The sequence below is a fragment of the Bufo gargarizans genome, chromosome 8, assembly GCF_014858855.1.
Source record: "Bufo gargarizans isolate SCDJY-AF-19 chromosome 8, ASM1485885v1, whole genome shotgun sequence".
Lineage (NCBI taxonomy): Eukaryota > Metazoa > Chordata > Amphibia > Anura > Bufonidae > Bufo > Bufo gargarizans.
Genome location: NC_058087.1, coordinates 17,413,839 through 17,439,157, shown reverse-complemented (window position 1 = coordinate 17,439,157; position 25,319 = coordinate 17,413,839). Strand labels below are relative to the sequence as shown.

Here is a 25,319-nt window from a genome sequence, read left to right as displayed (position 1 = left end):
AATCACTGTGTCCGTTTCTCGAGGTGATTATTCTGCCAGGGTGCCTGCTCATGCACAAGCACTGTCTCACAGGCAAGAAAAAGTCTGTATGTATAACAGAATTGGCTTGACATTTTGCAGTCTTGTAAAAATGGACTCTTTATATGCATTTTGGTTATAGCAGATTGCCACTTATTATTTTTAGGACCTGGACTTAAGAGCTCTGGTGACAACTGCTGAGATAACCAATTGATTATATCACTATCCCCACCACTTAGTTCTCAACATGCATCCCCCCCCCCCCCCAGAAGTTTTCTCGTTAGTGGGTCATCTTGCACCTTTATAATGGATCCCAGTTGCAGTATTATTTAGGAACTGTAAAGCATTGTAACTTGAGCTGTATAGGACTATTATGCAGGTGATTATTGCAGTATTTAATGGCCATTCTATGGTGGTATTGTTAGCCCTTAGGGAGAGATTTATCAAGACAGGTGTTCCCCATATGCTAGTTTTGATCTCCTTGCACTAAGATGCACCTAATTATCAGCAGACAGGTGAAGATGAGTTTTAATAAATTTGTCACATCTCTGCCCCTGGTGTAAAATTGAGCTATAACTTACACCAGTTATAGTAAATTCTAGAGGTCCGTGCTAATCCCCAACCCCACCTGCTAAGTCCTGCTACTATCCTCGACAGTTAAGAACAGTGGCAAGAAGCTTAAAGGGACACTGACAGGCCAAATCAGCATATTTAGTTATATATATGACATTACAGGTCTTATACAGTCTATTAAAAGCATCTAAGTATCCCCCTGTCCACCTTATAAATACCGAAAAATAAAGTTTTATAACCTGCCTGTCTCGTCTCCAATCTGCCCAAGGGGCGGCGTTTCATCTCAAATTGCGCCCAGCCAGCCGCTCCCAACTGCCGTTCTGAAGCCCCGCCCAGCTCATCAATATTCACTTCGCTGGGTGGCGGCTACAACTCTCCCCAGTCAAGATCCTGCGCAGGCGCGATGTAACCACGGCCGGGCGCAAGCGCAGAAGATTAGACGAGGACGATGCCAAGAGGATTCAATTGCCCATGCGCAGGATCTTGACTGGGGAGAGTTGTAGCCGCCGCCCAGCGAAGTGAATATTGATGAGCTGGGCGGGACTTCAGAACGGCAGTTGGGAGCGGCTGGCTGGGCGCAATTTGAGATTAAACGCCGCCCCTTGGGCAGATTGGTGACGAGACAAGCAGGTTATAAAACTTTATTTTTCGGTATTTATAAGGTGGACAGGGGGGATACTTAAATGCTTTTAATAGACTGTATAAGACCTGTAATGTCATATATATAACTAAATATGCTGATTTGGCCTGTCAGTGTCCCTTTAAAAAGTTGCAAATTATGAAGCGTGCCATAATATGCAACTTTTTTACACCACAATTGTGGCATAAAATCCTTAGTTTATGCCCCACTTCAAGTTTTACTGGTAATATTTTAGAATAATTGTACATAAGGGATAACAAAATGTATGGCCGTAATATGTCTATCTAGATTTTTTCCAAGCTAGTGGGTGGACACTAGCTGGTTTCACACTTTTGCACACACTATACATGATCTTGCCTAGGGACTCTCTGCAGCACACCATGAGATGCAGCAGCAGTAATGCAGGACATTATACAGCAGAACTACACAATTTAGATGTAAATCCAGCACTTAGGTTAGACAATAAATCATTCAAAATCAGCATCAATTTCTCTGTGTTAGTCTCTCTGCCTCTGTCTGTCTACAACGACCCCTCCATTTTCCTCATCCTCCTCACTCTCCCCTCTCCAGTAATCTCATCCTTCAGCAAACAGGCAGCCCATCAGCATTGATGAGCTGGGAATTGAGAGTTAGTGAAGGGGGTAGGGTGGAGCAGTCTAATAAGAAGTGTAGTAAGCATCATTCACTTGTACTCTTTATATCTGTGATAAAATTGAAACAAGACTTACTCATTAAAGGGAGACTATTAGCAGTACTTATCAGGAGTAGTGAAGGCTATTGCAAGTGCCCACGGTGGGGCTTTATCAGGGGCGGTGGTGCAAAAGTTCAGCTTGGACCTCTCCTATCCTCAGTGCTGTGTGGCCAGGGACAGGGAAGCACATAGCCTTCATGCTACCTGAGGCAAAAATTGAAACAGAACCCCCCCATGCCACATTTTTGATGTAACCCCTTCCCTACAACCAGAGGTGTAACTTTTCCAGCATGCACTTTCTATAATACTGGTGTTTTCTTAGGCAGCACAAGAGTCTTTGGGCCCCCGTAGGCTCCTGGGCCCGGTAGCGACTGCCACCTCTGCACCCCCTATAGCTACGTCCCTGGCTTTACTGTGAAGGCCTCTCTGCTCTCGGCGTTTAGCGGCTTCATAGCCTCTCCCCTCTGCTCATGCCTTTGTAGTATCTAACCTGGAGATCAGTATATTTGTCACTTAGAGCAGAGTTGAGTGGCTGTGAAGAAGGTCAATACATGGAGAGCAGAGAGCATGTCACAGTGAAGCCCCACCTTGGGCACTTGCAAGAGCAGAATCTAGCAGAATAAAACTTCATATTCACAATACTCCTGGTGATAAAAGCTCCACAAAATGCATGTTAGTACAGCTCTCCAGCCCATACTTAGTGCAGTCAATGGTTTAGCATGGTCAAAATTGCTGACAGACTCAAATTAAATAGCTATATTATTTGACAACTATATGGTAGCCTAATCTACATACTATATTACAATATTACTTGGACACTATATGAAAGCATCATTTAAGCTCTACAGGGCAGTATTATTTGAGAACATAGTGTATTATTTAGGTACTATACAACAGTATTATTTTGGCACTGTAGGGGAATATTATTTGGCCACTATTATGTGGTATCATGTAGGCTCTTCATGGCAGTAATATGTGAGTACTATATGGTGGCATTATTTATACCCTAAAAGGTAGTATTATTTGGGAACTCTATAGTAGCATTACCTATGCACCATATAGGGTTATACTTTGGATAGTATAGCAAAGGAATGGGAGCATTTTCTATAGGTTTTTATCCAGTCATGCATCTATATAAAGGGTTAAGCTCAGGGGCGTAGCTATAGGGGAAGGAGGAGAAGCGGCTGCTTTAAGGTCCAAACTCAGAAGGGGCTCACCCAGGAGAGATTTTATTGTCAGGGCCTCATAAACAGTATTATACAATTATTATATACATTATATAGGGACACTGTAGGAAACAGACGGAGCGGCTGCCGGGCCTGGTCTGAGAGAACGATCTTAACTAGCCACAGGAGTGGGGGTTACATGGGAGATAGGGGTTGAAAGTTTCTGGGGGTCCATTCAAAAATCTGCTGTGGGACCCAGTCATTTCTAGTTACATCACTGGTTAGGCTAGTTTCACATATGCAGTAAAGGTATCCAGCAGGCTGTTCTGGCAGAGGATCAGCCTTCCGGAGTTCACCTTATCCGGCCTAAATGGATACGACCTTTAACTGAAAGAGTCTATTGACCATAATGAGATGTGGCGGGGATTACTGGCAAAGAGCTGAGATTAATTTTGGCTAGACAAAAAAAAATAGCCCTCATGCTCTAAACCAGCCGAATCCCTGCTGGATACCGATTTATAGTCAATGGAGTCCAGTGGTGCACGGTATTCCATGGCTATGCTGGATATGGAGAACTCTGGCAGGCTTTTCCTCTACTGGAATAGCATACTAGATACCTTAACATATATGTGGACGTAGCCTTAGTTGTATGGTAAAACAATGGGGCATGGACAGCAAGCATGGTCCGTCAGTTGCCATTTTAAACAGATTTTAAGTAATTTTAATATACCTGGTGGTCTAGAGTAGTGAAAGGGTTAGCAGTTAACAGATCACTAGCAAAAATACCTTTCCTAAGAAATGGAAAACCCTAAGAAATGGAGGCAGAGGATGGACAATTTGCCAGCCTCTAAAACTGGCCATTGTCGAAAACACCAAAATTTAGAAAACTATAAAATAGGCTAATATACTACAAACTGTCAGAAAAAAGCTACAAAGTATAGTTTAACCACTATTTTTATGTGATACAAATGTTAGTAACAGATCATTTCTTATTATTTCTCTTCTACCACACTCTTGTAAAATCATTTAATTATTCCTTTATTATTATTTGTTTAATAGAAGCTCACAAAATATCTTTTAATCCACATTCAAATGCAAAGCCACAATATCTAAATGTTAGCATGCAAACCAATTAAATTCTGAATACATTAACAATGTTTATTTTTCACCAGCGAAGATGAGCATTGACTTGAATTGTGCGATTATGTGATGATACATCAATGAATATTCATTAGACTGGACATAGTGGTTCAAGATCATGAAAATTAATAGGAGGCATTAACTATACTATAAAACTACTCAGCTTCTAATGATTTACATAAGCATATTTACAGATGTTTGTATAAAATAAATTGCACAGATATACCTTGGGGGAAATTAATCATTAAATCCATGCCAGTTTTAAGGCATAAAAAAGCTGCAATCCTTGTGTTTGCAACTTTTTAAAAGCCACTGTGCCTAATGTAGGTGCCAGTGGAGATTCTATGGTGCCCTTGACATTTTTGTGAAAAGGGTACATAGTAAGGGTGGGTAGGGGCCAGTGGGCCTGGCATAGCTATCTACTTTTATGCCAGTTATCTAAAATCTATGTGAGCTCTGAGATGGCGTAGATTTCGATTTAGATCATGCTGGAGGATGGCCTGCACCTCATCAGAGCAATTCTTTAAATGTTTTTAAAATGCTGTTTAGAACAGCTCAGGCAAGATGGCCGCCCCCATAACCATGTTCAGAAAATAGAATAAAAAAAAAAAATCTGTAATCAGAAAATAAAAACTGATTAGAAATTTTTGTACTGTCAGGGTGGACATGTACAGGTTCTGTTTTTCCCCCCTAAATGACACCTCCAAATGTATTTGATAACTTGAATTTGAAGTAATAAGAAAAAATAAGAAAACCTTAAATCATAAAAATAAAAAAATGGGGTAGAATATGATGTAAAAAAAATATTCGCTTTCAGAATGGAGCATTCCAAAATGTCAAACTTTAGTCTGGGCATCAAAACCCCAAACATCCCTAGTTTTGAAAGGGTTCATTTAGAAGAAGATGAAAAACATCTGAGGCTGGTATTTTGCGAAAAATTAGCAAGTATCAAAATAATTCAGAGAGATGTACTTAGAATAGGTCATCAGTATCTGATGGGTGGGGTCCAACACCCGGGACCTCTACTGATCATCTGTTTGAGAAGGCAGCCATGTTCATGTGTCACGTGGCCTAGGAGCAGCTCACCCGACATCTACAGTGTTGTGCTTGGAGAGCTGCGAGAAGGCAACGGAGCTCACAGGAGCGCCACTGCTTTCTCAAAACAGCTGATCGGTGGGGGTTCCGGGCATTGGACATCAAACGATCAGTTAAAAAATCTGAAAAACCCTTTTAAATACAGACCATGGACTGTTAAAAATAATAAACATGGGCTGAACGATATTCTTTATTCTATAATACTGATATTATATTTTCTATGATATCTATAATTTTGAACAATAAATGTTATTATAATTAGTAATTATAGTTTATGTTAAAGGAGTTGTCCTATCAGGACATATCCTGCCTATATGCACTATTAGATCATATGGACATAATAAAAAAGGGGTCTTCAACTCAAGTTCTCTCTATGAGCGGAGCAGCAGACCTCAACAAACAGTGGATCACGCTCAATTGATTAGATGGACGACCATTCATGGTAAAAACTTTTTTCCATCTAAAGCGGATAATGCTCCATGGAAGCAAAGACTAGAAGTGCGGGTGACATACCCTTCTGTCATTGTCATCAATAACATTAACATAGAAAAGTAAAAACAGTTACATTTTCTACAACATTTTAGAAATTTCACAGCAACCAAGCAATTTTAACCAAATTTGCGATAAAAATGTAAAATGTTTAATCTTTTTGTTACCTGTGTAACCTTTTCCGTAACATTGTGCGTTCGCTCCTTAACCTTGGGTGCTATAATGGCCTTTTCAGAAGATGGAGGTGATGACGCCTTTTTTTCATTTTTTATGTCTGAAAAGTTCAAAGTGAGCTGTGGAATTTTGTTGATTGTGCTGTATTTGTTCAGGTTTGAATCGGATGTAGAACCCAAAAGACTGGATTTGATATGATTAAAAGGGCCTGGAAGTAGTTAAAAACACAAGTTATCAATATGCAAATAATATAACCCTTTTGATGAAAACACCAAAGGAGCATAAGTTCGTAAAAACTTATCCTTTCATGGGTTTAAATGACACGTAGAAATAAACAACCTTTCAAGCTTTTAGTTGCATATTAGTAGTATAAGTAAGTTCAGTGCTAGTGTGTGACAGCTTTGTGTTCAATAAAATAAATAATCGGTAATAAAGGATCATATTTAAGCACCAATTGTAGACAAAAAGGCCCCACCCCTGAGGTGCTATAACTCCACCCAGGAGCATCTTCAATGGTAACTTTCTAAATATGGGAAAGCGCAATATGTCAGCGCTATATAAGTCAGCTAAATAAATAAATATGACTAAAACCTCATGCCTCATTTAAAGCTGAGTATAAGGTGGTTTATGGAGGCGCAAGTAGTCCCAGCTTCTCTAGGCTAAGAAGCAGTAGGCACTTCATGCCTCACACCTGCAGAGTTTGTGGTAGCACGTGGGCCATCGACTAAACTCTCCTAAGTCCCTAGTTGGCAATTTTGTGAAGGGGCCCAGGAGATACAAGGTATCCTTTTGTGCAAGGTCCCTTCTTCTAGCACCATATAAAGTTTCTAGCGGAAAGTCCCTCTATAGTACAGGGAACATATCAATATTAGGGATGAGCGAACTCGAACTGTATAGTTCGGGTTCGTACCGAATTTTGGGGTGTCCGTGACACGGACCCGAACCCGGACATTTTCGTAAAAGTCCGGGTTCGGGTTCGGTGTTCGTCGCTTTCTTCGCGCTTTTGTGACGCTTTCTTGGCGCTTTTTGAAAGGCTGCAAAGCAGCCAATCAACAAGCGTCATACTACTTGCCCCAAGAGGCCATCACAGCCATGCCTACTATTGGCATGGCTGTGATTGGCCAGAGCACCATGTGACCCAGCCTCTATTTAAGCTGGAGTCACATAGCGCCGCCCGTCACTCTGCTCTGATTAGCGTAGGGAGAGGTTGCGCTGCGACAGTAGGGCGAGATTAGGCAGATTAACTCCTCCAAAGGACTTGATTAACTGATCGATCTGCAGCTGTGGATCATTGAGCTGCTGATCCTCAATTGCTCACTGTTTTTAGGCTGCCCAGACCGTTTGTCAGTCACATTTTTCTGGGGTGATCGGCGGCCATTTTGTGTCTTGTGGTGCGCCAGCACAAGCTGCGACCAAGTGCATTTAACCCTCAATGGTGTGGTTGTTTTTTGGCTAAAGCCTACATCAGGGTGAAGCTGTCACACCAAGTGCATTTAACCAGCAATAGTCTGTTCATTTTTTGGCCATATACAAAATCAGGGGCAAGCTGCGCCTGTCACCAAGTGCATTTAACCCTCAATGGTGTGGTTGTTTTTTGGCTAAAGCCTACATCAGGGTGAAGCTGTCACACCAAGTGCATTTAACCAGCAATAGTCTGTTCATTTTTTGGCCATATACTAAATCAGGGGCAAGCTGCGCCTGTCACCAAGTGCATTTAACCCTCAATGGTGTGGTTGTTTTTTGGCTAAAGCCTACATCAGGGTGAAGCTGTCACACCAAGTGCATTTAACCAGCAATAGTCTGTTTATTTTTTGGCCATATCCCAGTCTAATTCTGTCACTAAATCCATACCGGTCACCCAGCGCCTAAATACTAGGCCTCAAATTTATATCCCGCTAAATCTGTCCTTAGTGCTGTAGCTGGGCGAGTTATTTAGTGTCCGTTCAAGCACATTTCTTGTTCTGGGTTGAAATACAATTCCCAATTTAGCAATTTCATAATTTAGTGGTTTCTGCTATATCAGAGCTATTTGAAATCTATCCCTAAAAGGGTATATAATATTCAAGGTGCACATTGGGTCATTCAGAATAACTTCACACACACCCGCTACTGTGTATTTCCAAGTCTAATTCTGGCACTAAACCCATACCTGTCACCCAGCGCCTAAATACTAGGCCTCAAATTTATATCCCGCTAAATCTGTCCTTAGTGCTGTAGCTGGGCGAGTTATTTAGTGTCCGTTCAAGCACATTTCTTGTTCTGGGTTGAAATACAATTCCCAATTTAGCAATTTCATAATTTAGTGGTTTCTGCTATATCAGAGCTATTTGAAATCTATCCCTAAAAGGGTATATAATATTCAAGGTGCACATTGGGTCATTCAGAATAACTTCACACACACCCGCTACTGTGTATTTCCAAGTCTAATTCTGGCACTAAACCCATACCTGTCACCCAGCGCCTAAATACTAGGCCTCAAATTTATATCCCGCTAAATCTGTCCTTAGTGCTGTAGCTGGGCGAGTTATTTAGTGTCCGTTCAAGCACATTTCTTGTTCTGGGTTGAAATACAATTCCCAATTTAGCAATTTCATAATTTAGTGGTTTCTGCTATATCAGAGCTATTTGAAATCTATCCCTAAAAGGGTATATAATATTCAAGGTGCACATTGGGTCATTCAGAATAACTTCACACACACCCGCTACTGTGTATTTCCAAGTCTAATTCTGGCACTAAACCCATACCTGTCACCCAGCGCCTAAATACTAGGCCTCAAATTTATATCCCGCTAAATCTGTCCTTAGTGCTGTAGCTGGGCGAGTTATTTAGTGTCCGTTCAAGCACATTTCTTGTTCTGGGTTGAAATACAATTCCCAATTTAGCAATTTCATAATTTAGTGGTTTCTGCTATATCAGAGCTATTTGAAATCTATCCCTAAAAGGGTATATAATATTCAAGGTGCACATTGGGTCATTCAGAATAACTTCACACACACCCGCTACTGTGTATTTCCAAGTCTAATTCTGGCACTAAACCCATACCTGTCACCCAGCGCCTAAATACTAGGCCTCAAATTTATATCCTGCTAAATCTCTCGTTACCGCTGTCCTGTTGTGGCTGGGAAAGTTATTTAGTGTCCGTCAAAGCACATTTTTTGTTCTGGGTTGAAATACAATTCCCAATTTAGCAATTTCATAATTTAGTGGTTTCTGCTATATCAGAGCTATTTGAAATCTATCCCTAAAAGGGTATATAATATTCAAGGTGCACATTGGGTCATTCAGAATAACTTCACACACACACGCTTCTGTGCATTTCCAAGTCTAATTCTGTCACTAAATCCATACCGGTCACCCAGCGCCTAAATACTAGGCCTCAAATTTATATCCCGCTGAATTTGAATACAATACATTGGGCCAAATAATATATTTGTTGTTGTGGTGAACCATAACAATGAGAAAAACATCTAGTAAGGGACGCGGACGTGGACATGGTCGTGGACATGGTCGGACATGGTGGGTGACGTGAAGCCTCATTCTCTGCTATGACATGCAGACTGATTCTCTGCTGTCATGAAGCCAGATTGTCTGTTACGGGACCTCTCTGCTCTGCCTGTGTGCTAGGCCTAAATATATGCCAATGGACTGTTGCAGTGGTGGGTGACGTGAAGCCTCATTCTCTGCTATGACATGCAGACTGATTCTCTGCTGACATGAAGCCAGATTGTCTGTTACGGGACCTCTCTGCTCTGCCTGTGTGCTAGGCCTAAATATATGCCAATGGACTGTTGCAGTGGTGGGTGACGTGAAGCCTCATTCTCTGCTATGACATGCAGACTGATTCTCTGCTGACATGAAGCCAGATTGTCTGTTACGGGACCTCTCTGCTCTGCCTGGGTGCTGGGCCTAAATTTATGACAATGGACTGTTGCAGTGGTGGCTGACGTGAAGCCTGATTCTCTGCTATGACATGCAGACTGATTCTCTGCTGACATGAAGCCAGATCCTCTGTTACGGGACCTCTCTCCTCTGCCTGGGTGCTGGGCCTAAATTTATGACAATGGACTGTTGCAGTGGTGGCTGACGTGAAGCCTGATTCTCTGCTATGACATGCAGACTGATTCTCTGCTGACATGAAGCCAGATCCTCTGTTACGGGACCTCTCTCCTCTGCCTGGGTGCTGGGCCTAAATTTATGACAATGGACTGTTGCAGTGGTGGCTGACGTGAAGCCTGATTCTCTGCTATGACATGCAGACTGATTCTCTGCTGACATGAAGCCAGATCCTCTGTTACGGGACCTCTCTCCTCTGCCTGGGTGCTGGGCCTAAATTTATGAAAATGGACTCTTACAGTGGTGGGTGACGTGAAGCCTGATTCTCTGCTATGACATGAAGACTGATTCTCTGCTGACATGAAGCCAGATTGTCTGTTACGGGACCTCTCTCCTCTGCCTGGGTGCCGGGGCCTAAATATCTGAGAATGGACTGTTCCAGTGGTGGGTGACGGGAAGCCAGATTCTCTGCTATGGAACCTCTCTCCAATTGATTTTGGTTAATTTTTATTTATTTAATTTTTATTTTAATTAATTTCCCTATCCACATTTGTTTGCAGGGGATTTACCTACATGTTGCTGCCTTTTGCAGCCCTCTAGCCCTTTCCTGGGCTGTTTTACAGCCGTTTTAGTGCCGAAAAGTTCGGGTCCCCATTGACTTCAATGGGGTTCGGGTTCGGGACGAAGTTCGGATCGGGTTCGGATCCCGAACCCGAACATTTCCGGGATGTTCGGCCGAACTTCTCGAACCCGAACATCCAGGTGTTCGCTCAACTCTAATCAATATGAATATGACAAAAAAAAAATCTCTGCATGTCTACATATTAAATCGTATGCAGATAATGGTATAGTATCAACCCATAGACTTCTATGGGTACCATATTGAAGTTCCATACAACGCTGAGCCCTAAGTTAACACAAAGGATGAACCAAGGAACCATATTTATCCATTGTATCAATTATTCACAGAAATGTGTTTTTCACTTTTTTAAATGTGCACAGGACATTGAATGTAATAGGTGCTTTGGTCTTTCCATATGCTGCCAACTGCATTGCTCACCTCATACAATAATATATCAGGGATCCTCGTGGTGAATTTGTTAAATATATCAATTATTACCTTTGTTTTTGTCTTTTAGAAGTTGTCAGAAAAAAATGAATAAATGATCTACTTACACTACAAACTATGAGTACATTAGGGCTTGTCATTGACATGTGATGCAGTGTGCTCCATTTAATCCAATAAGTGTATATAAGATAGAACGTTCTGAAGTATGAAAGATCGTTTGCTTTATTCCACTCGAATAGTGCAGACCCTGCAATTATCTAGCATTATTTTCCCTCTGAGTAATTCTATGACTCACTAAAGTCACCAATGCGATCAGTCTTGGAGCTGGATGCAACCATTGAATTGAAGGATACATTTCATTAGCCAGGAAACTAAAAACTTTGTGTGACAAAATATCAAAGACACTGAAGCTCGCAATAAAAGCCATATCTAATCACTGCAGTCGTATCGATCCTGGGGAAATGTAGATTTGTATAATTGCTTGGTGCAGTTTATTCTCACTGTGTAAGTGATATGGCTACGATGAATCCAATGGAATAATACATTTTGCAATTTGATTTGTTTCCTAATGCTGCTTTGTTAGAAAAATAAGAGTCTTACTTATAAGGCTCATTCGAGGTTAGCAGAGGACCTGTGCTCCTGAAGGCTGCACAGATTTCCCAGGTAAAGATTGTGACTAAAGGGACGTTTACTAATTATTGTTCAGATGTGAAGACATTAAGGCAAGGGCGTAGCTATAGGGGGTGTAGAGGTAGCACTCGCTACCGGGCCCAGGAGCCTGAGGGGGCCCAAAGAACCTTGTGCCGCATAAGAAGACACTGGTATTATAGAAAGTGCATGCAGGTCAAGTTACACCTCTGGTTTGAGGGAAGGGGTTAGGTCAAGAGTTTGGCATGGCGGGTGGGGTGTGCCGTTTCAATTTTTGCCTCAGGCAGCATGAAGGCTATGTGCTTCCCTGCCCCTGGACACAAAGCACTGGGGGAAGGGGGGCCCAAGCTAAACTTGTGCACCAGGGCCCAGGAGCCTTTAGCTACGCCCCTGCATTTTTAATAAGCAAACTGTATGCAAACGCATGTCATTTTTTCTGATTGATCAGGCATTTTTTAGACTGATCAGGATCCTGATCAGGTGTTTGATCCACTAAAGTTATGTAGAGGCGCCAGTCTAAATGTAAGCCAGCTTCCTAGCTGTCTTCCATTTAGACCATTTTCTATGCCTAAAACAGGTGTCCCATCCCCCCCACCCCATTTCTGTATAGTAAATGGCTTCCTATGTTCATAATGAAAACTAAGCAATGTATATTGAAAAAAGCTTTGCTCAATCTCTGCGGTATGCATGGAGGTCCATTGTCCTAAAGAGTTAGGGGTACTTTCACACTAGCGTTAAAGTTTTCCGGTATTGAGTTCCGTCCTAGGGACTCAATATCGGAAAAAAAAGCATCAGTTTTATCCCAATGCATTCTAAATGGAAAGCATTCCGTTCAGTATGCATCAGGATGTCTTCAGTTCAGTCACTTTTACGGTATTTGCCCGCAGAAAATACCGCAGCATGCTGCGGTATTTTCTCTAGCCAAAATTCCGGAACACTTGCCTTGGCATTAATTTCCATTATAATGTATTAATGCCAGATCCGGTACCAAGTGTTCCGGAAAACCGGATCCGGTTTCACGGTCTGCGAACGCGCAGACCTTTAAAAATGTGGAAAAAATAAATACCGGAACGGAACTGTCTGCCGGATTCCTCTGATGCTAGTGTGAAACTACCCGTATGCATGGAGGTCAGACATGCATGGATTTCAGTAGATATCTTAAAGGGAATTTTCAATCAAATTCCAGAATTGGCCAGGTATTAGAAAATAAAAAAATTAGACCAACAGGCAAAATTTGGAAATTATTGTAAATATACTTAAAAAGATATCAGCATTTTTCACTTTACTTATGGCAGCCATTTTGAAAAAGCAATAAAAAAGAAGTATAGTCATATGCTTTGAATTAGCTTTTCTGAACCTGATGGTAAAACTGTCTCTTTGTTGCTCTTGGGACATGCTGAAACAATGATGTTTACCGTAAGCGTCCTTTATTTTTGGAGGATCTCCAAACATGAAGGAAAGTAAAAAAAAATCTAAGTCAAGTTTGCTATGCAAATGATAGAAAAAAACCGGACGCGGACGCGGATGACAATCTTGTGTGCCTCCGCGTTTTTTCACGGACCCATTGACTTGAATGGGTCCGCAAACTGTTTTCCGTGAAAAAAATAGGACAGGTTATATTTTTTTTGACGGACTGAAACCACGGATCACGGACGCGGATGACAAACTGTGCATTAGCCGAGTTTTTAACGGACCCATTGAAAGTCAATGGGTCCGCAGAAAATCACGAAAAACTGAACAACGGACACGGAATGAAACAACGGTCGTGTGCATGAGGCCTTAACTAGCAGTTCTCTATTCTGGGTAATATAGAGGCTCCCAAATATAAGGACCACCTTTCAATGACATCCAAATTTCCTATAAGGCCATCTGGTCAGGATTTCGCTTTGAAAACATAAGCTCCTTTCAAGGTATAAAAATAGAGCTTATCTTTGGCGCAAGCATGTACATGTGAGTATTTAATATTAATATAATCATATTAAATATTACTATCAATAATGATAGTAACATAGTAAAATAGTTTATACGGCCGAAAAAAGACATCTGTCCATCCAGTTCGGCCTGTTAAATGATAAACGCTGGAAAAACAACAACAACATAATTTATGTAAAGAAAATAAACAATCTGAGTGATATGTGCCCCGGGGGGAACACATAAGTCATAGTAAAATGTACAACAGGGGATTCTGCATATCATGTGGATATAAAGCACATTTTATATCATTAAACATTCACTTAGAAGATTAGTAACTCCATGAGAACAATAAACAAATAGTCACAATGGTTAGTAAGCATACCATGTGTTACAGCCTCATAATCATACACAGCATGCAAGCTAGCAATTTCACACTCAAATACCACACTGAATCGTTTGCCGCAGGCATTTATTGACACCAATGTCTAGAAAAAAGGTAGAGAAATGCATTACCTGATGCATATATTTTACCAGCAGTTTTCTATAGAAACCAGTTTATAGAATAAGATTCATTACATTTAGAGTTGGCCATACAGGGATCAATGGCTCCTAGAGTGCAGAAAGTTATCAAGAAAAAGTTACTCCGTTTGATCGAGGATTCCTATATGTCTAGGGATGAGCGAATCGCTCAAAATTCCATTTGGGTATGATCGGGCTAAAACGGTTGACCAATTTGATTCTGGTCCAAATTAATTCTAACCGAAACAAAAGTGCTCCAATTGGCCTGAAAATTGTTTGACACTCTGAGGTCTTCTAGGACTCAACTTCTAGGCTCAACTATATGTATGACCCATGGTCTCTCTATTCACAAAATATGTAAAAAGTCTATATTCTACAAATAGTTCCAGGAAAGCAGCTGTGAGGAACCTGAGATCCTCACCACTGATCTCAATTACTCAGGGAATTGTTCATAATGAATTAATAATTAATATTCTAGTGTTTTATGGTGTGACATAAGAACTGGTTATCAAACACTGACTGGCAACGACCTGCCACAGGGATGTCCAGCAATTCCAAAATCTGGTCTGTTTTGCTTTTAAAAGATCAAGGTCAGCAGATATGGGTATAAATATCATAGCGACCACTCCTGCACCAGCAAAGGGGGATGCTGAAGGGAGCTGGGCTTAGTTTATTTTGCTGAAGGGAACTGGGCTTAGTTCATGTTGGGACTGTTGCCAGGTTGGCTCCTTCTCTCCATAGATATTAGAATCTTACCAAACAAGGTAGAGGAATCTGACATCTGAGTCAGACCACTCATCTCTTTGGTCTCAGACCTTCTGTTCCACGATGCAGAAGAACATCCAAACTAGAATAGCTTGTCTTTCACAATAACTTACTCAAAGTCATAGTTAGACTTTCCTTCACTTAAGAGGAAAGGTTCAGTCTGCTGCCTAGCCCTACACCTAAATAATCTGGCCAAGGCAGGAAGGGATGTTGTTGTCCCGACCACTAGGAACCCAGGAGTGTTCTGCTCCTTTAAAACTAGATCCCTCACTCTCTGACCTATGAATGTTCAGATTGAATCATCTATTTCCTGAAAATCTTTGTCTGTCCAAAGTAACCTCAAGGTTCGGGGATATCGGATTGGATGTTCTCAATAAATACAACAATGCACAGGGCAAACCGTTTCAGTGGGCATCATACTTCATAAAGCATGCATGAATATCTAAACTTCAAAAAATAAACCATACCCCCTGCCATCCAGGAATGTGAAACTAGTTTTAAGGAGACAAAAGAGGAGTAAATGAAGAAAATATGCAATACTTGCTTCTTTCAAATTTACCTCTTTGCTACCAGAGGATGAATATTGCAATAACTAACGATGTGTCTGGCAGCAAAGGAGTTAACTAGATCTCATTATTGTACCTCCAACCCTGTAAAATTAAAAAAATAAATACATCAGTGGTTAGGAGTTCCACTTTATACTGAGATATCAGCCTATCCTTATGGCGTGCTGCCGCAGAGAAAGCTAGCCATCGGAAGCCAAACAAATTGACAGATTCAATAATGCACCTAGTTACTATCAGGCCAGCAGAGGGCACCATATCTCATAGACCATGCAACAGGCAAATTAACATGCCGGGCAAAGTGGCGCTCTTAAGCATTAAAGAAAACATTTGTTAATCACACATTACCTTTGATATCGCGACCATTGTCTGATATTCAGCAGAGCAAAAAGAAATATAAAAGAAAATATTCTAAATAGTTTAGACTGAAAAAAGACAAAAAAAATTACAAAGAAAATGATGGTTGTTTAAAAGGGTTTTCCAAATTTTTCAAACTGATCCTCTGGATAGGTCATCAGTATCTGATCGGTGGGGTCCGACACCCAGGAGCCCCACCGATCAGCTGTTTGGGAAGACTCCGGCGCTCCTGTGAGCTCTGCAGCCTTCTGTCTGCTTACTAAGCACAGCGCAGAACATTGTACAGCGGCTCTGTTTGGTATCGCGTTCAGCCCCATTCACTTTTATGGGGCTGAGCTGCTCCTAGGCCACATGAACGTGTTGAGAGAAGGCTGTGAGTGCCGATGTCTTCTAATTCAGCTGATCGGCAGAGGTCCTGGGTATCGGACCCCACCAATCAGATACTGATGACCAACCTAGAAGATAGGTCATCAGTAAAAAGATTTCAGAAAACCCCTTTAGGGTAAAGAAATGAAAAAGTCACATAAATGTTGAAATAATAGGACCCAAACCTTATAGTCACATGGCTAAAAGTTGCATTTTTTTTTTGTAAGAGGTTTGTTTATTTTCCAGAAACAGCACCATTCTTGTCCTTCGACTGTGCCTGGTATTGCAGCTTAGCCTCATTCACTTCAATAAGGTTATTCTGCATTACCAGACACAACCAGTCAAGCATATGCACTGCTGCTCCATTCATCTCTCTTGTGCTATCTTGGCTACCTTCAACAGTTCCACAGGCTTTGAAAGGAGCGGTAATGTGCATGATCGACCACCGTCTTGTGTGTCCAGTACAGGTCATCAATGATGGAGCCACAATGAGAAGGCTCTTTCCCCTGTATAGTTTCTAGTGCTAGTGCTGTCAGTTACCTGAAACAGCTGGTTGGTCACCGTTTTGGTCATCAGTATTTAAGTCCTGGAAAACTTTATTAAAAGTTAAAATCTTGAGTGTCTACAGCCACCACTAGAGGGAGCTCAGGCTCTTACTGAGTACTGCTATATTATTAAATTGCACATAAAGTATGCAGTGAGCTCCCAAGCTCCCTCTAGTGGTGGTGGCAAGTACACAATATTTTACCTTTGGCATGCCTCTTAATAAGTTTGGCACGTCTTTTGGATGTCCGTATGGCAGAAAATCTATGCTATGCCTGCTATGAGCGAGGGTAGATTGGTGCAATAATTTATGCCAATTTCTGGTAGGAGCTATAGTTAGTATATCTGTCAAGCTCTTCTCCTAAACTCCACCCACTTTTCTCATCACTGGTCCTATTTTACATGTTATTAACCCTTTAACACTGTCTTTCTAGAAGAACGCTGGCAGGAAGCAGTGAAGGATTATAGAAATACAAAGGATTGGTTTTTTAAGGTCACTGTCTGCTATTTCTAATACTGACTTCTCCTCAAAGGGAATGCAACACAGAACACTGCAAGACGCTTGGGAGAGAAATGTTTTGGAGAGAGACGCTCTGACCAGCACAGAGCAGAGATCAAGCGATCAATACCAATATCTGTTCCAAATAGCAATGTCTCCAGGTCTAGCTGTTGCAATACTGGTTCCTTGCAACAGTGGTGCTAACTTAATATTAACCCTTAACATCTCATTCAATAAATCACGCACATACCTCTGGATTTGCCTTTTTGGACAATTATCTGTAATATTAAGACCTTAGAAACATCTTCTTGGATGCTTACGGGATACATTTTCAAATGTCACAGAAGACAATAAAACCAATACCATGAATACTGCCAATTATTACATCACCTAAGCCAACGAGGCCATTTCAATGTTGTAAAGTGATACTAAAGGTGATAAAGGACTCCATATTTTAGTATCCTTCCCACACACATACAGTCCTTGGGAAAATCACAGTTGCCTGTGGCTGCCACTAGGGGGCAGTAATCTGCATGACCCTTCTATTAAAGAGAACAGGAAAAAATCTGCAGGTTGCATGAGATTGCAAAAATGTCCCCCAAATTTTCCGGTAACAGCATCACTAAAGCCTTTCCCGGTAACAGCATGTCCATGAGACTGCTACTGGGAAATTCTTGCCTAGTCCTAATGTAATTACACAGATCACATATCATTGAAACCCAAATGAATTAATCTACATATATTGAGTGAAGAATATACAGTCTTCTAGTACTGCATAATTCAATTACACCTCTGGGTTATATATAATATTAGGAAACGGGACCAACAAAGCTTCTGTGGTTGGAGCTATCAGAAAATTGGGGAGGGCAGACAGAAATGCCAAATTATCCTCAGCAAGTCCAGCGGTAAACTTTAAACTGTTCTTTACCCGTCTGATTCTATCTGCAGACTACATTGTTGTAAAATGACTTACAGCATATAAACAGAACAATTGGACAGAAAGAAAATTTTAAAGGACCAAAAAAAACTGAAAATTTACAAAAGTTAAAAAAAAAACACCACTTTCTCCCTTGATCTCCTCATTTCATTTGATCCTCATATTGCAGTTTAATACTGAGAACACAAAACAAGTAGCTCTTCTATATGTGTTCCAGGAGAATGCCATGTTCTCTTTCCTCCTTCTCACAAACCCTTGCAATCGGAGACTTAGACCTGCCCCTTTACTAAGTCCAGCCCTGTCTGATGTCTGACAACCACAAAATGAAAGAGATTAGGTAAAACTCAATCTCTTGTTCTCATCAATAATTTCTAGAAGACAAGTTCAGGTGCTGGCGGACTGACGGACAGTGCCAGCAAATGACTATTCGGTTTACTCTTACCATTCATTTCTAGATTTACTGTTTTCCCAACTGCCCTTATCTAATCATAATATTTATAACAGCAAATTGCTAAAATAATACAATACAAAATACAATAACCATAGACTTTGAATTGTCTCTTGTCAATTTATAAAAATATATATATATTAGTAAATCTGGATCGGTTAGCAAGCAACCAATAAAACTGCCATTACTGCAATCAAAAAGGTTGTCAGCCAGCTTTCCCAGACTCCTAAAAAGGAAATCTGTTCTATAACTAGTCATGGACAACCCTAGGCAAACTGGTGAACTCGGAAGCTATACTGGTTGTCACCAAGCTTTCCAAATGTTGACAAGAACATTTAGCATCTTAACAGATGAGGCTATGTACACCTTGTTTGTTTACTCATTTTTGACTAAAAATCATATTTTCAATTGGCCTTCATTAAAAAATATTGAGCCATTCTGTCACAAAGGGTTAACTGTTTTTCTAACTGTGTGACTGATACTTTCACTTTCATTTTCACTTTGTGCCGGTCATCTAATAAAACGTATCTCTAAACTACTGAGAGGTCATAAACACTTATTTAAGCCACATTCTTATCAATAAGATAAAAACTGAGCTATAATGAGTGTTTAATATGTCAGAGAGCAGAGATAAGGAGTCTGTCAGCTCCCAAAATGACGGAAAATACAGAAAAGCCACAGGCTGCTACTACAGCATCTCAGCTCTCTACACAAAAAAGGGCTCCATATTTTTTATAAAGACCAATTGAAAAAAAATATTTTTCGATTAAAATAAGTGCAATGCACTAATAAAAAAAAAACTTGCCCCCAAAGGTGTACATAGCCTTTAAATGGTTTGTCTGACCCCAACAGCAAACTTAATTATGGCTTGGTAAGTGTTTAAAATAAAGATAGTGGTAACTGCTAAGGTTCCAGCTCTGAAGCTCCTGGCCTCGCTCCTTCTGGTCCCAAGGAACAGAGAGAGAGCAGCAGAAGGAGCAAGGACAGGACCCTCAGCAGTGGAATGGAGTGGCAGTGGCATGTTTTGGTGATTGCCTGTTTTCCTTTATTTTAGACAGTTTCCTGACCTTGCTTTTGGGGTCTGAAAACTCCTTTAAAAGATTTTCATTGAAAAAGCATACAATTCGTCATAGAGAGGTGGGGGCATTTCTAGGTTGTTTCTGAATGTTCCCACCTGAGCATGGGTGGGGCTTGAACATCTCATAATTTGGGATTCAGATGTTGCAAGGTATGGTAGATCATTTTCCCTTCTGGAAACTGTTACATAATTTCAGCTACAGGTATATGCTTATCTTAAGGTTAAAGCCTGTGACGTTTCTTTTAAAGAGAGTGTATCATACCTTCACTTGCATGTCGGTCTCTGAAAACACTTTTGGGATGAATGGTAAATCCTTCAATATCATGCACTGAAGATGCTCGTCTCATGCTACAAATGCTTTCTTTTGACCGTGAATGAGACAAGTGAGACCCTGCCTGCATTGTGTCCGGGAATAGCTGGTCCCATTGCCGTTTAGGTGAAGAATGGTCCAGAGGTCCAGTTATGTTAACCAAAGGTGAACACTTGTTTGAATCGATCAGTGCTTTTGTGTCATCTGCTTCTGATGGGCTGCAACTTTCCTTTGTAGGAGATTTAAAGTGCTTCATAGCCATAGAGTCATCACTGTGCTTGGACGAGTCCACTATGACGGCATCGGGATCTTCCTGCGGTAAGGACTGCTTTCTGTAATGTAAAAGTCTCAGTGATGGTAACCGGAATCCAAACAATTTACCTGAAAAGAAAGGAATAATTAGATTTTAATAAAACATAAAAAGGTATGTCGTCTTTATACACAAATTTCTACAATTCTACAAGCAATAGGTAGATTGCAATCTCCAGCTCAATTAATAAACATTTTTATGATTAAGCACCCAAAGTTGTCAAACACCTTAATGTCTTAATGACAATTAGCTAGAGCCGACAGCAGCTAAAAATAAAGCCTCTTTCGGGTAGGCCCAGACAGTCTGCACATTACACAGAAAGCCCACTTATTTCAAATAGTACCATGTACTACTTAAAGGGAACCTGTCATCAACTCTATGCTGCCCATACTAACGGCATAATAAAGTAGAGACAGGTGAGATGATTTCAGCGGTCTGTCATTTAAAAGTCAAAAAGTAAGTGGTTGCCGAGAACCAACATCACAGTCATTGCAGACTGGGCCTGGAAAAGAGTCACGGCCTACCTGAGAAGAGTCATGGTTATTCATGAATTCCTGCCCACCTGCTGATGACCGTCTTCTACCTAGTTTTCTCCCTTTCTCTCTAGGAGAGAACTGCCAATCATCAGCAGATGGGCGAGAGAGCAGGAGATTATCAATAACCATGACTCTTCTCAAGTAGATTTGACTCTTTTCAAGGCCTGGGCTGCAATGATTATGATGCTGGTTCTCAGCAACCACTCACTTTTAGCTCATGAGTGACACACCGTTGAAATCAGCATTTCTGTCATTACTTTATGCTGCCCTCAGTGAGATCAGTGTAAAGTTGATGATCGGTTCCCTTTAAAGGGATTGTCCCATAAAAATATTCAGCATTCTTTGAAACAGCACCTGGATCTGAATATTTTTGTAATTGAATTTAATTTAAAATTTAGTATAGCCAGTGAGCTATTCAAGAAAATGCATCCGTGTAGCGCCACCTGCTGTCTGTTCTTTACCGTATTTCTCCGTCCACCTCACTGAGGTGGTCACACAGCACTCAGTTTAAATCTTCAACTTCCACCAGCAATATATTGTTAGAAGCTGTGGCAGTTAAAGGGAGAGAGGCACAACAGAAAGTACATGCCCCCTGAGAAAGAACACGGTCCATGAGCAGCCAGCCTGAAATACATCTAGCAGAAGAAATGGAGCAATGAATGAGGAGATCTCTGGATCCATGTCAGGTACAGGGCTGGTTCTAGCTTTGTTAGAAAGAGATTGCCATATACTATGTGATGTCTGATTTAATTTTTTTTACATCAATCATGGCCTAACCCCTTTTAAGTTACCCTGTAGTGGTGCTTTAGGGATGTTGAACACTTGCTGTTGGTTGTTAACAGATGACAGTTGAATGTTGGGGAAACTTATAAATGGATGGTACAAAGACTATGGATCATTCTAAACTTTTTTATGATGATTTTTGAGAACACAAAGAAAAACTTTTAAGTAGCTTTCCAAATGCAATAATTTCCTGCAAATAACTTACACGTAGTAAGATACTGTAAGTCAGCTAATGTCTGTGTAGCTGAGATGCCTCTGTAAGCCAATCTCAGTCTTGGTATTTAGATCCTGCTTTGTATGACACCCCGCACACTGAATACTTGGTTATCCCTCCTCTCTCCTACCTGTAGTGCAGGCCATTATACATTATATGCTCTGCATATCTATTGCTCCCTGACTCTCTCTCCTCCTTCCCTGTCTCTGGAGGGATGATATTTCTCATACTGGGCAGCAGAATAGTTTTTCAGTAGCAGATCTGCATTGTGTACCATAAGTACGGTAAATATAGCACTACTTTTTACTTGTGGTAGAGGGCACATAGCCATCTGTAAATAGAAGCAATGTCTTTGAGAGGAATCATGTGAACTGTAATCCCTTTTGTTGATGATCCTGAATACTGCAAGCCCTAGTGGCATTGAAACAAAGGTGCAGCACAGAGCTGGGTAAGATGTGAGAATTAAAAATAACTATTCCTGTTGTGATCCATGGTGGTATTACGTGATGAGCAATCAGCATGCCATTAGGTATTTTAGCTCTGAAAGCCTCATTAAATCAAGAAAACACACAGGAAAGTGTAATTACGTATACTGAAGAGGAGAACAAACTGCAGGGAGATGACTGATTATCACTACAGAAATCATGAATATCTCATTGACAAGTAGACACCTCCAAATAAAATATGACTTCATGTGCCATAATATGGCGCCTCCAAATGGTAACATATTTTACCCTAAAAGCAAAGCATCTATCTGAGTAAATCTACCCCGGTAATACAGCACGTTTTGGAACAAGGCACTCATTCAATCACAGATTAATATGATATCTAGAGACATAAGAAGATAAAGTATGGGTCAAAAGAATATTTATACTAAATGATAATGTTATAACACTTTTGTCACTATAAATGACTATAAAAGTAATTCAATAACCTAAAACTGCTGTGTTGTACTTAGCTTTCTAATGCAGCCAGACATGTATAGTAATAGAGGGTATAGATGTTATGGCTCCAGTATATTTGTACATGTAACAGGCAATGTATGAAATCAGGCATTGTATAAAATGTCTACGTTTTCTACAGAATGCCTAAAATATTCAAGCAAAGTATGAAATTCTTAATATTTTAGACATCTCCTAGGCAGCCTATATAATGCCTAAAGGCAAACTAAGCAAAGTGCAGAAGATTCCCTTCCAGAGTTGGTCGCACAGCGACAGAGCCATAAAATCTCCCAGTGCCACAAAATCTCCTCTTGCGCGAGTAAGACAATTTAGTGCCAATCTAGCCGTCCTTGTTGCAACAAGTGAGGACAATACTCATTTCTTTCTTTTGTTTTTCATTCACACGGCGGGTCCGCAATACACGGGCACCCCACATCACGGATGTGGACCCATTCACTTGAATGGATCCGCAGTCCGGGAGATGTGGAGCGGAACGGAAGCACGAATTGGGAGCCCACGGCAGCACTACAGAGTGCTTCCGTGGTGTTTCCCTCCGTGCCTCCGCACCGCAAAAAAATAGAACATGTTCTATTTTTTATACGGTGTGGACGGATCACGGACCCATTCAAGTTGAATGGGTCTCGATCCATCCCGGCCGCCACACGGATGTTGCCCGTGCATTTGGGACTGCAATTTGCTGTCCCCAATGCACGAAACGGCCGTGTGCATGAGGCCTAAGACAGTTCTGTTTTTCCGTTATTTTATAACAAGTGTACTTTATTTAGTATTTCTTTTCTTTCATGTTTTCACATCAATAAAAGCTTCTTGACATTTCATACTTGGACTAAAGAGTACTCGTCTACATATACCTAGGCAAAGTATATAATAGATTGAAATACACGTACACGTAGAGTAAATACCATTTTCCTTGCCTACAGTAGATATACACACTAAAATACAGGGTGGGCCATTTATATGGATACACCTTAATAAAATGGGAATGGTTGGTGATATTAACTTCCTGTTTGTGGCACATTAGTATATGTGAAGGGGGAAACTTTTCAAGATGGGTGGTGACCATGGCGGCCATTTTGAAGTTGGCCATTTTGAATCCAACTTTTGTTTTTTCAATAGGAAGAGGGTCATGTGACACATCAAACTATATGCTGTGAAGATACGAGATGTGCAGCACCTGAAACTACGGATACTGGAAGCCTGTGCTAGCATTTCTCCTGCGGTGTTGCTATCAGTGTGTGAAGAGTGGGAGAAGAGGGTTGCATTGACAATCCAACACAATAGGCAGCACATTGAACACATTTTATAAGTGGTCAGAAACTTGTAAATAACTCATGAAAGAATTAAGTTACGTTAAAACCAAGCACACCATTGTTTTTCTTGTGAAATTCCCAATAAGTTTGATGTGTCACATGACCCTCTTCCTATTGAAAAACCTAAAGTTGGATTCAAAATGGCGGACTTCAAAATGGCCGCCATGGTCACCACCCATCTTGAAAAGTTTCCCCCCTCACATATTCTAATGTGCCACAAACAGGAAGTTAATATCCCCAACCATTCCCATTTTATTAAGGTGTATCCATATAAATGGCCCACCCTGTACATCTGTGTAGAATAAGCAATCGGGTTGTGCTCTTTTTTTCCTTTTGTAGAAAATTCTCTAAAAAAAAAAAAAGCAGCAGCTCTACATTAATGTCCTCGAGCATTGTCAAGGTAACAAAAACATCCATGGTTTGTTCTAATCTCTACAGTGTATAAGAAAAAGTAACTTTTTTTAGGAAATGCAGAGATGGCAGGGACACTTGGGTTTGCATAAAAGCTCTCAATCTCATAGCCCAGCAGAGTTTTAAAGGGTCAATGCAGATGTGAGATGACATACAGATGTAGAGATCATTAACATAACATACGACTTTATTGATCCTGAAGGACATTTCAGTGTCACAGTGCTGTACATAGTACAGGAGAAGGAGACAGAAAAAGATAGCACTATAGTACAAATGGCAAAATGAATTGGACATGTAGGGCGAGGTGTAGCTTGGCACAGTTCATGTATGATGCCTTACAGTACATCACAGGCTATATCAGTCTTCCGCTGAACGCGCTCCTCTGTTTGCCTACAGTAGTAGGGTAGAGATGAGCGAAGTTCTCTAAAATTCTATTTGGCTGATTTGCTGAATTTTACAAAAAATATTTGCTTCCTGGCAAATGACTTCATATCGATTTCTTTGTAACTAGTGGATTCAATTACAGGGAACGGCGATCGCTGATTGTGGCATCTAAGATCCATAAAACAGCATTTTAGTGTTTGCAAATTGAAATTATTTTTTTAAATTATACTTACCTCATCCATTTGAGCCGCCGTGGCCATCTTGCTTGAAGATCGAGCGTGAAATCTTGGAGGGCGTGTGATGACATCATTACGTCGGGCGGCATGGTGACGTCATACGTCACCGTGCACGAGAAT

At 40.8% G+C, this 25,319-nt stretch overlaps 1 protein-coding gene across 1 annotated transcript in view; it reads right to left on the bottom strand.

Annotated features, from left to right (window-relative positions):
• KCNH7 (potassium voltage-gated channel subfamily H member 7) overlaps positions 1–25,319 on the bottom strand; it is a 369,362-nt gene that overhangs the window by 112,126 nt on the left and 231,917 nt on the right. The window contains exons 4-6 of the mRNA XM_044303361.1: positions 20,009–20,437; positions 15,867–15,887; positions 5,980–6,194 (exon numbers count right to left, since the gene is read on the bottom strand). Of these exons, the coding sequence (XP_044159296.1) occupies positions 5,980–6,194; positions 15,867–15,887; positions 20,009–20,437 (665 nt within the window). The remainder of the gene's footprint in view (positions 1–5,979; positions 6,195–15,866; positions 15,888–20,008; positions 20,438–25,319) is intronic.